At 44.8% G+C, this 14,012-nt stretch overlaps 1 protein-coding gene across 4 annotated transcripts in view; it reads right to left on the reverse strand.

Annotated features, from left to right (window-relative positions):
• Positions 1 to 4,131: 4,131 nt before the first annotated feature.
• Positions 4,132 to 14,012, reverse strand: part of PPP4R3B (protein phosphatase 4 regulatory subunit 3B) — a 49,112-nt gene continuing 39,231 nt past the window's right edge. For 2 of the 4 annotated variants that reach the window (XM_040429710.1, XM_040429708.1), the window contains exons 11-16: positions 13,328 to 13,486; positions 10,418 to 10,587; positions 9,950 to 10,089; positions 7,697 to 7,881; positions 5,877 to 6,079; positions 4,132 to 5,335 (exon numbers count right to left, since the gene is read on the reverse strand). In XM_040429710.1, coding sequence (XP_040285644.1) covers positions 5,240 to 5,335; positions 5,877 to 6,079; positions 7,697 to 7,881; positions 9,950 to 10,089; positions 10,418 to 10,587; positions 13,328 to 13,486 — 953 coding nt within the window. In that variant the 3' untranslated portion in view covers positions 4,132 to 5,239. Of the gene's footprint in view, positions 5,339 to 5,876; positions 6,080 to 7,696; positions 7,882 to 9,949; positions 10,090 to 10,417; positions 10,588 to 13,327; positions 13,487 to 14,012 lie in introns of all 4 variants that reach the window. The other 2 variants (XM_040429707.1, XM_040429709.1) reach the window with 1 other exon arrangement.

The raw sequence follows: 14,012 nt of genomic DNA on the forward strand, positions 1-14,012 counted from the left end.
TCTTTTTCCATACTGGATTTCCATCTTGAGGGTGCAGCCACGCCATGGTTGTTTTTTTGGGCTTGTAAAATACACCATGACCTTAAGGAGTGTGTTAGTCACTCAGTTACATGTGTCTTCTTTCATACTTTTTTTTCCCCATAGAGAAGTCTATTGGAAGATGTCTGAAAAAACACCACATTCAGAGCATTTGGAGTTTAAAAAAAAATGTCAGGCACCACAGGGAAAAAAAAAAAAAAAAAAAAAGGGTAGTTTTTTTATAAGTTCCTATTGGCCAACATGTAACATCTGGATGCAGCCTTTCTTGCTTAAAAAAAAACACCAAAAAGATTGATAATATCAGATCGACAGGGGTCTGACTCCCAGGGCCCCCGGCAATTACCTGTGGCTCAGTGAGCACCATGGCCTCTTTCTAGGCCAGTGACATCACCATACATTGGTCACATGGCCTGGTTGCAGCTCAGCCCCATTTAAGTCAATGGGTCTGATCTGTAATACCAAGCACAACCGCTATACAATGTACTGTGCCAGTGGCGTAACCAGAAATTACTGGGCCCCACAGCAAATTTTTGAATGGACCCCTTTACTCCCAGTAGCTTCTTCGTAACTCTCACTCCTGTGGCAAGTCAGACGAGGCCCAGCAGCCGCTCCAGTGACACTGTATATAAGGTCTTTGTAGAATATTGTTAAAACTGTTGACTCGGACCACAAAGCAGCAGCTTCCCCGATAACTACCCCCGGTACAGCGTTGTGCATGGTAAGCTGCTGGCAGGCTGCCTCGCTCACCAGATCAACGGCGAGCCACGCGGCTCCATGAAACAGCTGATCGGCAGGGGGTGCCAAGACTCAGACCCCTGACGAAGTGATAATGATGACCTATCCTAAGGATAGCTCATCGTCATTTACTGGATAAACCCCTTAGGGCGCCAGCACACTTTGGGGAATATGTGCAGTTTTTCAGCGCGGATTCTATGTGGGAAAACCGCAGCCTAGTTCAGTACCAGCAGTGTATAAGATGATGTCCACTTTGCAGATTTTCATCTGTGTGACAATTGACCCGACGTGCAGATTTCCAAATTCGTAACCATGTCAATTATGTTTGCAGTTTTAGCTGCAGATCTCACCCTTTTCCAATGAAGGGCGAGATCTGCAGCAAAACCGTATCAACTCTGCACAAAAAAATAAAAAATAGGCTCTCAGAAGCGGTCCAAAACGGATCAGTTTTGCCCTAATGCATTCTGAATGGAAAAGGATCCGCTCAGAATCCATCAGTTTGCCTCCGTTCCGTCTCCATTCTGCTTGCAGCGTTTTGGTGTCCGTCTGATAAAACTGAGCCAAACGCTCAGTTTCTGACACACAATGTAAGTCAATGGGGACGGATCCGTTTTCTATGACACAATAGAAACCGGATCCGTCCTCCATTGACTTTCAATGGTGTTCAAGACGAATCCGTCTTGGCTATGTTAAAGATAATACAAACGGATCCGTTCTGAACGGATGCAGACATTTGTATTATCTGAATGGATCCGTCTGTGCAGATCCATGACGGATCCGCACCAAACGCGAGTGTGAATGTAGCCTAAAGGAGGCAATATGGACAATCACAATGCATTAGCCTCGTATTAAAATTTGTCTACATCAGGCACGCTCAACCTGCGGCCCTCCAGCTGTTGTAAAACTACAACTCCCACGATGCCCTTCTGTAGGGTGATAGTTGTAGGCTGTCAGGGAATGATGGGAGTTGTAGTTTTGCAACAGCTGAAGGGCCGCAGGTTGAGCATGCCTGGTCTACATGATAAATGCCATTTACTGAAGTGAGACAATCCCTTTAAGATAAAAAAAAAAAAGCCTATTTTACAATATGGCAATGCTGGAGGGGGTTACATGTAGTGAGAAAAGTTCCAAGATCCGAACTTTACTTAGATGTTCCACAAACTGGCATCAGTGTTGGGTTTTGTTGCAGTGTTCACTATGCCCGTTAGTGGGGTTGTCACTTTACCACAATCTGAACTTTGATTTCAATACCAAGTAAATCACGCTGCAAGACACCAAATCGATACTTGCCAACATAATGGGCAACATGGGTTAATGCATGAGAAACATGAAGGCTTTTGCTTACCATTAATGTGAGGCACAAGGTTTTATCAATTTGTGCCTCCATGTCCCTCATACTGATGGTAAATAACCTCCTCGTGTGCCTCACATTAACCCCATTGTGTTGGGAGGTACTTGATTGTGGGAGGGCTTTAATATTGTGAGGCACATGGAGGTTCAAAAGTAATAACGCCATGTGCCTTACATTAATAAGTGACCCCCATCATTTACTTCACATGAAAGGCATTGCAGAGTTCATTAACCCCAATGTTCCTCTATGCCGATTGCGGGTTAGATCCTTTCGGTCAGCTTTGCAAGTAGAGCCTGCTATTTTGGCTCCCTATTTAACAGTCGCTCTCTTCTGCTCCTCTCTTCCTTCCTTTGGAGCTCAGGAGGGGGGTTCTCTATCATTTGGCTGTCAGACCAGAGCCAACTCGGTAACTGAGCAATCACTATAGGCCCCACATTTTCCTTGGTGGCAGCTGTGTCACTGTGGGAAGAGAGGGACGCTCCTTCCTTCTCCACGTGTGGCCGCTGACGAGACCATAGTGTGTGCTGCGCGCCATGTTCTCTAGTGCAGCTTAGTAGCGAAACAATCACTCAGTATCTATCTAGGCATCAAAGTATCGATACTTCCATTCCTGGTGCAACCCTACCTGCTAGATGAAGGTGTGCACCATTTGTGCAATTAATGGACTTTGAAAAGGGCCAAAACAGTGGGACTTAGAGAAGCTGAACAGTCCATCCATCAAATCTCACAAAGAGTTGGATAAAAAGTTGGTGGTGTTGAAAGTGATCAGAAGGACACTTGTGTACGTAGAGAGGGTTCTGGGTAGTCAAGACAGACAAATGCACGGCAAGATCTCCATATAAGCAGAGCTGCTGCATCTCAAAGGACAGCCATGGCATTACAAATTAGATTTGCAGTAGCCATGCTGTGACTGCCCAGACCAAAAGAAAGTCTACTTGAAGCAGAACTACAGCTCATCCTGCCTGCCTGGTATGTGGCGAGAGGCATGAATGGCAAACAATAGGGTTCTGCCTTGTTACTAGGTGCCAGGGTATCCAGCAGCTCGCCTGGCCAGCATGATGACCAGATCTCTTCCCCATTGAGAGCGATGGATCTCCAATGGACAGCAGCCCTCAACCCCCTGAACTACAAGTCCAAGCTGAAAGATGACCACAGGAGGATATCCAGCATCTGTATGACCGGTACCATGTCAGAGTGGTAGCCTATATCGCAGCAAAATGAGATGCCACCCAGTATTAATGTGACCCTGCCTCAACATACACCCTGCTGCAGAACCCAAAATAAAGGGGGCGCCACCTTGGTGGTATAGTCATTGACCAAGCAGCACTAGCAGTCGTCAATTTCAGCTCAATGGCACCAAGTCTTCCAGGCGTTCTTTTTACCTTTTATTAGACAGGTGGTTTTAATGTTATGGTTGATTGGCGATATGATGGATCCTAATGGAAAGTGATTAAACACAAGCCCCGCACAGAGCAGCTTGTCCAGTATATAGAGAGTGGACAGATTCCCAGTGACTATATATGGTACACAAAAATAAAATCAAGCAAAAGATATGTAATTACAGGGTCGGTCACATTTTAATTCCTGAATTTTACAGTTCAGCATTAATATCACCACATGTATACAAATGGTGTAAAACAAGTACAGTGGTATTTAATACAAAATAAACTTCTGTATTTTTATGGAAAAAAAAGAAAAAAAGAAAAAAAAAAAAAAGAACTATACTTCATATCTACACAGACGGCCCATCTTTCCAAATAATAACTAAAATTATAATTAAACTACAAAATCTCCAAAACTTGGGAAACTGCTTCAACTATTATCAGGAGGAACGGATCGAGAACCTGTTATGAGGGCGACTGTCAGAGGACCGCAGCAGCTCTGTGCGTCTCTGGACAGTAAGTTGACGTGAAGGAGGGAACACTTTTCTTCTGCATGATCTCAGATCATATATGAACAGGGCGGAAACTAGTAAAATATTTACAGGTTCAGGTGCTACTTTAAAAAATAAAAATCAAACCAGGTTGTATCCTACAAGTAGACCGGTGACGGCGCATCAGCTGCAATTCACTTCCATCCACGGAATGTGCTCTGAATTGCTATGTATAAAATGTGTAACGGCAGGCTTCCCCGACTATGAAACAAATGGCTGATATTAATTCATTGCTTGCGGTGTTAACCCCTTTGGTATATCGTTTCTTGTATAGCCATGATGGTGTTTTAGCACTTTAAAAAAATTGGGATATTTAATTTATATGGACTAAAACCGATAATAGCGTTAAAAACCAAGGACGTCGAATGCTAAAGAAGAAAAAAAAATGGGGAGAAAAAAAAACTAAAAAAACTAAACACACCGTTCATATAATTAACACAAAAATAGTAACACTGCAAGAGATTGAGGCACTGGTAAGGAGGTCAACGGGCAGTTTCCAGACTAGGTTTTGGAAGCTACTGATCCTTGGCATCAGTATTTCTGGAAGTGCAGTACGCAGGACGGGCTACTTATGACATCTGTTCATTCTGACTTCAGATTTGAATAAAATACACACTGAAAGGTTCTCATTCATTTTTTTTTTCATTTTTTCGTTTTTAAAGTTAACATGCACTACGATGTGTCACCCATCCCCCTCCCATTCCTACTACCAAAGATGGGAATTAAATTTACAAAGAATGGTCCCCAAAGTTAGATCAGAATTCATTCCCTTCCATTTCTCTCTCTTTTTTTTTTTATAAAATAGGCAATTATTAAAACACTATGGCCAGCACCATTAAAAATTAAGATTACCGGTGTGCAAATAAAAGCGTTTTGCTTTTTATTGAGTTACATCTTGGGGCAACCCTGCAACGTTAAAGTGTCTTTCTAAGTGATCCATTCTGTCCCCTTCCCCAAACACAAGATGGACTGAAGCAATCATCTCTGTGTCATAGCTAACCCTTCATTCTGAAACCCTACAAGAATTCATGAACGCTTGTGGGGCCTCCATGAAATCTTGACATTTACACCCTTCTAGTGGAGTTTGGCTACTTCCGCATTATTCAAGGGAGAAAGCTTCCTGACTCACACTATGCTCAGACATCAGTTGCTGTGTTAACCCAAAGCTTATGGCTGTCAATTTAAGATCCCAGCCTAGGTCTTTTTCTGGGCGAGGTGTCTTCCTCCTCCTCTTCTTCCTCATCATCGGGGTAATCCACCAGTCCGATCAGACTTCCCTGCTGCAGAAAAGAGAACGCTGGCGTTAAAGTTTTAATCATACTCAAGACAAAATAACGTTACATGCATCGCTACTACTAAGAGATCTTGCTGATTTGAGTTCCATCAGTCTCCTAAGGCTACTTTCACACTTGCGCTAGCAGGGTCCGGCAGGGGTACAGCCTAGCCCATTCACTATAAGATACAACTCGTGTCAGGGTCTAGTCAGGGAAAAACTGATTGTTTTGCCCGAAAGTTGAATCATTTTTTTTTTTCTGTGAATGCAATCAGTTTTTTAGGTGTTTTTCACGTGTGAAGAATAACATTCAACATCTCATAGCAATGATCAGTGAAAAACCAGATGCCTTCCGTTTTTTCATCCAAGTCCCATTAATTTCTGTGGGGTCAGTGCGGCGTGAAAAACACATAACATGCCGTCATTCCTCCTGCACTCAAAAGGATGCGTGAAAAACGACACATACCCAACTGAAATGAATGGGTCAAGATTCAGGCTGAAAGTTAATCGCATCCGGATTTTTTCAGTACATGGTATTGCCTCACCTTTGCGGACGCAACTGTCGCAGATAAAGTTGTATTTTTGGAGGATGACCCGTTCGATCCTGCTGGTGGGGTCTGAGCTGCCACAGATTTGCTGTTTGCACTATTTGCTCCGTTAGCTGAACTGGCAGAGTGAGAAAAGGTGAACTTGAATCCCCCCACTGAAGTCCTCTTTGGAAGATTCTCCTTGTCTTCACTTTCTTTAGCTTTTTATTAAAAATAAAAAAATAAAAAATTGGTTATGAACATAAGTGCATAAATGGAGCCTGTGTGCATTTGCTACTATATATGTAGGAAAAGGGGGATCAACAGCTGAGCAGACTGCTTTGTGGAAAGGGATTCTGTTTAAGGGCACATGCAAATGGCCATTACAGCTCTGTGCAACCTCAGAGTACATCCACCTTAGGCTGGTTTCAGATGAGAGAGTGTCACGCTCTGAAATGTATTGGACAACACTGACAGCATTATGTCAGTGTTTCCCATAACATTTCAGAACTGTAAGGCCCCTTGCAGACTAGCGTGTCCGGATGCGTTGAGTCTGCGATCAGGGAAAATCGTGGGAGTAGGTACGCAATTGCAGTCAGTTTTGACTGCGATTGCGGTCTGATGTTCAGTTTTTATCGCGCGGATGCAATGCGTTTTGCACGCACGTGATGATAAAAAAACAAAAAAAAAAAAAAACTGTGGTACCCAAACACGAACTTCACTTAAGTTTGGGATCGGTGTTCTGTAGATTTTATCATTTTCCATTATAACATGATTAGAATGGAAAATAGCAGCATTAAGGTCCATCGAGGGGTAAAAATTAAAAATATGTAACTCACCTCTTCCACATGATTGCGCAGCCGAGCTAGTCTTCTTTTCTTCTTGCAGGACCTGGCTGGAAAAGGACCTTCTATCTTCATTCAGCAGGACCTGTGCAGAAGTCACCGCGCTTCACTACGTGGTGAGCGCGATGACGTCACCGAAGGTCCATTTCCAGCCAGGTCCTGCAAGAAGAAGAAAGAAAGAAGACGAGCCAGACTGCGCGATCAAGTGGATGAGGGAGTTACATTTTTATTTTATTTTTTATCCCCACAATGGACATTTTACTTAGCATTCTGAATTTAAGAATGCCATTTTCCATTATAACCATGTTATAATGGAAAATAATAAAGTAAATGGGGTCCCTGGTAACTCATCTCTCGTCTCCTTAGCAGCCATGCGTGAAAATCGCATTGCATCCGCACTTGCTTGCCATTTTCACGCATCCCCATTCATTTCTATGGGGCCTGCATTTCGTGAAAAACACAGAATATGCTGCGATTTTCACGCAACGCACAAGTGATACGTGAAAAATCACTGCTCATCTGAACAGCCCCATTAAAGTGAATGGGTCCGGATTCAGTGCGGGTTCACCTCCAGCATGGCAGCCGTGCGGAATTCTCGCCCGTGTGAAAGGGGCCTAAGGGTTACATAGCATCATAAATCAATACAATGCTATGCGACCCTGGCAGTGCTGGAAGTTCAGGACGGGGGCTGCGCTGCGAGAAGTACCCTAATATTATGGAGGTATTCTCCCTTAAGGGAAAAAATAATAATAACAAAAAAAATATCTATCCTGGTCTCATGATGGACACACAGCGGGCGGCTTAATACAAGACAGAGCTCTCATAACTGAACCATACTTGTACCAAGTCCTGCGTGACAGGATCATTTTTTTTTCCCAAAGAAGGAATCAATGACGTTTCCCATGAAGAACTGATCTATAAATGTGTATTAGAATAATGTATAGCTTTCACTGTACACCGAAAAAGATGTCGCCCACTAAACCACATTTATACCTTTCTTAGTTTCCATAAATTTCTCATAACTGTCAGGAAAGTCGTCTTCTGCTTTAGACTTTTCAATAGGAGGCACGACGGCTTCGCCTTCTTCCTCCTCGTCTTCATTGAACCATAGCTCTTCATCTTCTTCCAAAGCTCTTGCATCTCTTCGGAATCTGTTGCTGCGCAGTATAGATGGTACGCTAGAGAGAAAACCGCAGAAGTTTTAGGATGGCTTAAAAAAAAAAAAAAAAAGACAGAATACAGACACCACAAGCCAATAGCAATACAGTCCAAATGCCCTGAATGGACATACATTTTTCTGGCTTAAAACGGTTTTGCTGGAGTACGATATTATGACCTATCCTTAGGACAGGTCATCAATATCGGATTGGTGGTGGTCTGACGCCCGGCAAACCCACCGATTATAGTTGCTGCCTTCGCCTGCGGTCCCAGGAAGAAAACAGTCTACGGAGTTGAAGCCTCACCGCTCCGTACAATGTAGTTCTCAGGTACCGCCACACAACTGCCGTTCAATTGAATAGGGGCTGGACTGTGCCGTCATGGTTTTTTAGTCCCCGAAAAAACCTTTAATTCAAAATTGTTTCTCAGGCAGCAATCATCTGGGGGTCATCTTCCTTGATGCAGAGAGGATGTGCCCCTATAAACTAGTAAAATAGTTCTGAGCATGCTCCATGACCTGTGCAGAGGTCAATGTGCAGGGAGGTGGAAAGCTGTGATATCATCTGAATGATGGACCCTGTGTCATCTATAGATAGGTGTAACCTGTCCTTGTAATCCTGCCTGTGCAGGAACAGGACTTAGTGACATGGAAAAAAAATAAATAAATAAAAGAAATTGCTTCATTCAAACAATAGGTCATTTTATGAGGGGAAATTCTTATTTATTTTTTTATACATATATTTTATTGTTTTCAATAAGGGAATAAGCAAATACATACAAAAATTTGCATGTGAGTCTCCTTTTCTTTTTAAAACAGAAAATGTTGCTACCTGGGGCAGCTAAGGAGCAGACTATCAGAGCTGATTTGTGTAACAGCACCATCTAGTGGCAGGCAGCGAGCATGCTCTCAGATACATCTTAGTCAATGCTGGGGATTTGGAGCTCTGTCTTAAGCCTCATGCACACGACCGTTGCGTGTTTTGCGGTCCGCAAAACACGAATGGCGTCCGTGTGCGTTCCACAATTTGCAGAACAGCGCGGACAGCCATTACTATAACTGCCTATTCTTGTCTGCAAAACGGACAAGAATAGGACAGGTTATATTTTTTTTGCGGACCACGGAACGGAGCAACGGATGCAGAAGGCACACGGAGTGCTGTCCACATCTTTTGCGGCCCCATTGAAGTGAATGGGTTCGCATCCAAGCCACAAATACTGCGGCTCGGATGCGGACCAAAACAACGGTCGTGTGCATGAGGCCTTAGACGAATATAAACATATGTATAGAAATTAATCCGCAAAGAATTGTACACTTAAAGGGAACCTGTCATCTGGATTTTGGGTATATAGCTGAGGACATGGGTTGCTAGATGGCTGCTAGCACATCTGCAATATCCAGTCCCCATAGCTCTGTGTGCTTTTATTGTGTCCAAAAAACGGTTTTATTGATATGTAAATGAGGCAAGTAAGAAGCCCAAGGAGCTGTTACTAATGTTTCCGGAGCCCAGCACCGCCCCGCATCCTCCGAATCTCCTCCTTGCTCCACGACGTCACAAAGCTAGAGCGCCGTAATCCCGCGATGCGCGAGCTAGCGCATGCGCAGTGTCGGCATAGTGTTCCTTCCTTGTACTGGCATTAGCATCAGGGAATGAATAAACTGCGATTGCGCTAACTCACATCGCAAAAATTACGCAGCTCTAGTTTCGTGACGTCGGGGAGCAAGGAGGAGATTCGGAGGATGCTGGGCTGAGTCAGAGAACGCTGGACTCCTCTCTGAAGCATGGAGGAGACAGGACTCATCTAAGGTTCATTTACATATCTATAAAATTGTTTGACACAATAAAAGCACACAGAGCTATGGGGACTGGGTATTGCGGATGTGCTAGCGGCCATCTAGCAGCCCATGTCCTCAGTTCTATACACAAAATCCCGGTGACAGGTTCCCTTTAAAAACGCCATGATAAAAAGTGGACCCAGACTTTAAAAGTTCCTTCCCAACCCATTCTTTGCTTGCCTCCGTTCACACGTTACAATACCCACATTGGGCTGAGCCAACTGTCTGAAAGGAGATGGGTGCTGCGGCCTCACCTGTTTAGTTTCTGACTCTGTCTGTCTTTTTCTTGCTCATACTTGGTCTTCAGTCCCTTGAATGTCTGAACGTATTCAATGGATTCAAGATCTTTATAGAAGTTGTCCACTATATTTGCCGTCAGCGACTTTATGTCCTCCTGCGCGGTAAAGACATGATTTAAAACCAGCTCACATCACTAAACAGCTCACATTACTGTAGGGAAGGGGGGGGGGGGGGGGCGCAAATGTGCAGAAAGCGGTGACCGGCTGAGATACAGAAGTGACGGCATATACTCTGGGACGCTGCCTGCATACGATAACAGCTGGCCAATCCAGACTGTGCTGGGACTTGCACCCCAGAAATTGGATATGTACGAAACGTAACCAGAACAACCGAGACAGAAACCTCCCCCGAGAGGGTTTAGTGGGGCGGATGGTAAGGAGCTCACTGACCGTACGCACTGCTGTGGGTGAATGGCCACTTACCACTCTGATGAACTCAAACAGCTCTATTATTGCAGAGTTCAGCAGGTTGTATCTGGTTCCGTTATCCAGAAGCGCATTAATAACTGGTTCAAAAAGGTTTCCCTTTATAATATAACGGTTGTAGAATTCATCCTTCAGCCCAATTATTCGCCTCAAGAAACGTAAAGCACCTAAAATACAAATACACTGCATGAGCGAGAAAGGCAAACATTAAAAGAGGACCCGTCACCTTTCCAGATAGGTCCGTTTTAGTAACTATTCGCATAACTATGCTGTGCCATTCCTTTATTATTCCTGCTAGAAGTTATGAACTATTAACAGTTTGCAGTGAAGGTCCAGCTAGTAACAGTTCAGAACTGCTAGCAGGAATAATAAAATAATGGCACAACACAGTCATAAGATTAAATTTCGCCAGATTTATTACATGGGGAATGCAAAGGGTTACTAAAACAGACAGGTTAGGTGAGGCGAGGTCTTTGAACTAGAAAAAAAACATAAGCTCCTAATGTGACTGGTAATATAAACCCGGTCCAACAAAACCAGGGATCAGCAACCTTTGGCACTTCCCAGCATGCTCCATTCATTTCTATGGGAGTTCAGAGAAGAGCAGAGCAAGGCCGTTGCGTGACGTGAACGCATAGCACCCGCACTGAATCCGGACCCATTCATTTCCATGGGTCCATGTACGTGAGCGGGGTTTTTTTTCACGCATCAGTTCTGCGCTGTGTGAAAAACGCAGCATGTTCTATATTCTGCGTTTTTCACGCAGCCCTGGCCCCATAGAAGTCAATGGGGCTTCAGTGAAAAACGCATTGCATCCGGAAAAAAGTACGGATGCGATACGTTTTTCACTGATGACTGCTGAGAGAGGTTGTTTGCAAACCTTCAGTTTTTTAATCACGCGCGTGAAAAACGCATTGCACTCACGCAATAAAAACTGAATCGCAGACAAATCCGACTGAACTTGCTTGCAACATGGTGCGAGTTTCACTGAACGCACCCGGAACTAATCAGTCACTCATGTGAAAGGGGCCTAAGAATGCATGCTGGGAGTTGTACTCGCAACAGCTGGAGCGCCGGAGGTTGCCTATCTCTGTACAAAACCATCCAAACAAGCACTAATAGAACAAGACATAAATGTGCAGCATGAAGGACCAACGTCATTGGACACATTCAGTTAAGGCCTTCTATAAGAAGCCCATAGAGAGAGACACTAGAGGTTACCAGGAGCTCCCACAACCATATTCTATAGCAGCGGTCAGCAGCCTCCAGCTGTAGTACAACTACAACTCCCAACATGCTCCATTAAAATTCTTTGGGAGTTCTGAGAAGAAACGAGCAAGTGTGCATGCAGGAAACCGTAGTTTCCAAACAGCTGGCGTGGTGGAGGTTGCCAACCCCCTAACGGCATCTAGGTAAGAGGGCTACGTGGGATGCGCATTGCGAGGAGGAACTTGTCAGTCAGCAGAGTCAACACTTGCCAAGATGGACACCAGAATATTGAACATGTCGCAGGTTCCTTGCTATGCTGCCAGAGAAGCAGCTGGCTAGGAACTAGAAGAGGGGTCGGCAACCTGAGGCACTCCAGCGGCCGTTTGAACTACTCCTCCTAGCATTTACACTTGCTTGGATTCTGAGAGTTGTAATTTCAGAACAGCTGGATCCCTGATCTAGAACAATAGGGACTCCTCCATCAAACAAGGAACCAGTCTCCAGCCTATTACCTACGTTTAACCCCAGACACAGCCTCTTCCCAGTGTGTGCAGTGCTCGTGACTTAGGCCTCATGCACACGAATGTGTGCCAGCCTTGCTAGTGCCGCGGACCGCAAAATTGCAGTCGGCAATGCATAGGCACCAACCATGTGGCTGCCGTCTATGGACGCTGACCCATTTACTTCAATGGGGTCCCCGATTGGCATCCTAAGGTCTGCACCACAAAAAAGTAGCGCATGCTCATACTGCTTCCGTGCCTCCGTTTCACACCACACCTTCTGGATTACGAACCTATTCAAGTGAATGAGTCCGCATCCGTGACGGCCGCGCGCATAAGGCCTTAAAAGGGGTTTTCTAGTCCCTTTCTCCTGTCTAATCAGACATCAGATGTACCAATGCTGCTGCAGGACAGCAGTCAAGGCAACCGTCCATAACCCTGAAAATATTGTGCATGTGTTCCATTAAAGGGGTTATCTGGGAGTTTGCTATTGATGACCTATCCTCAGGTAAGGTCATCAATATCAGACCTGCAAGGGTCCAGCTTCTGGGACCCCTGCTGATCAGCTGTTGGAAGAGGCCATAGTGCTCAAGCCTCTTCCTAGGTCAGTGATGTCACCATACATCGGTCACATGACCTGGTCGCAGCTCAGTTCCGTTCAAGTGAATAGAGCCAAGCTGTAATATCAAGTACAGCCACTAGATGATGTATGGCACTGTGCTTGGTAAGCTGTGAAGGGACCAAAGAGCTCACCGCTGCCTCTTCAAACAGCCGACCAGGTGAGTGCAGGAAGTCAGACCCCCGCCAATCTGATATTGATGACCTATCCTGAGGATAGGTCATCAATATCGAAGTCCTGGATCACTCCTTTAAGACACTCGCATTAGGGGTGTCTTCACATGTGAGAAATTTTTGTCCGAATGGGACTTGAAGAAATCCACTCGCTTCCTGCCCAAATAACCTCGTTCTGGGGAATGGAACAGATTTCAGTGGCAGACATTTTCTGCAACAAAACCTGCCGGTGGCCTCAGCGACTGTCCCACCCTGTGTTCAGCAGTGTTTCTCCACGCCCAACGTGTCTGATCAGATGGGAGAAAGGGGCTGGACAAGCCCTTTAAGACACTGGTCTCCTGCTGTAGAACAGTCCTGCCTTGGTATGAAGGGCATCAAAATATTCATAAATTAGAAAGGGACTCACAAAGTGCTAAAAAAGTATGCTTGGAGTTCATTAGTATTAACACTCGACGGAGCAAATCCTTGTTCATGATGTAGTTTTTGATGTGGTACGTATGATGCTCCACACAGAACGTCAACAGCTCCAAAATTAACGCCAGCAGCTGAGCCGTCTGATAGTTATCTGAAATGCAGAAGAGAAAAAGTCAGCCGACAAGCACGGACGGAGAACGCCGGAGGGAGGTTAGCTAGAACTGACCCCATAGGTCTGTATGACATTGTTCATATTCATAGCGCTGGACAGAAAAACTCTGCATGTAGCATTCTTCCCTCCAGTGCTATCCGTCTACAGATGCCGGACCTGAGCGCTACATATCAGTTGATCCCAGCTATGAAGAAAAAAAAAAAAAAAAAAAAACACACTGTCCGGAAACTGATGCACGTGCACCCAGCCTACGCAGGTATACAACATGGGAATTTTCCTTCTAGAATGCAGGCGACTATGACAACCATTAAGTTTTTAGGGGTAAAAAATGGTGCCAGTTACGTTCCTAATATCTCTTATAGGGGAGGTTGAGCTCTATATTACAAAGAGAGAGAGCGAGAGAGAGCAGCAAGAATCAGCAGGCGCCCTCTAGTGGTGGCAGCAGGGAAAAGCCGCACATTTCATATACCTATGATGGTGCAGGGGCCAAAAATGCTCTCCACTT

The sequence above is a fragment of the Bufo bufo genome, chromosome 4 (genome assembly GCF_905171765.1).
Source record: "Bufo bufo chromosome 4, aBufBuf1.1, whole genome shotgun sequence".
NCBI lineage: Eukaryota > Metazoa > Chordata > Amphibia > Anura > Bufonidae > Bufo > Bufo bufo.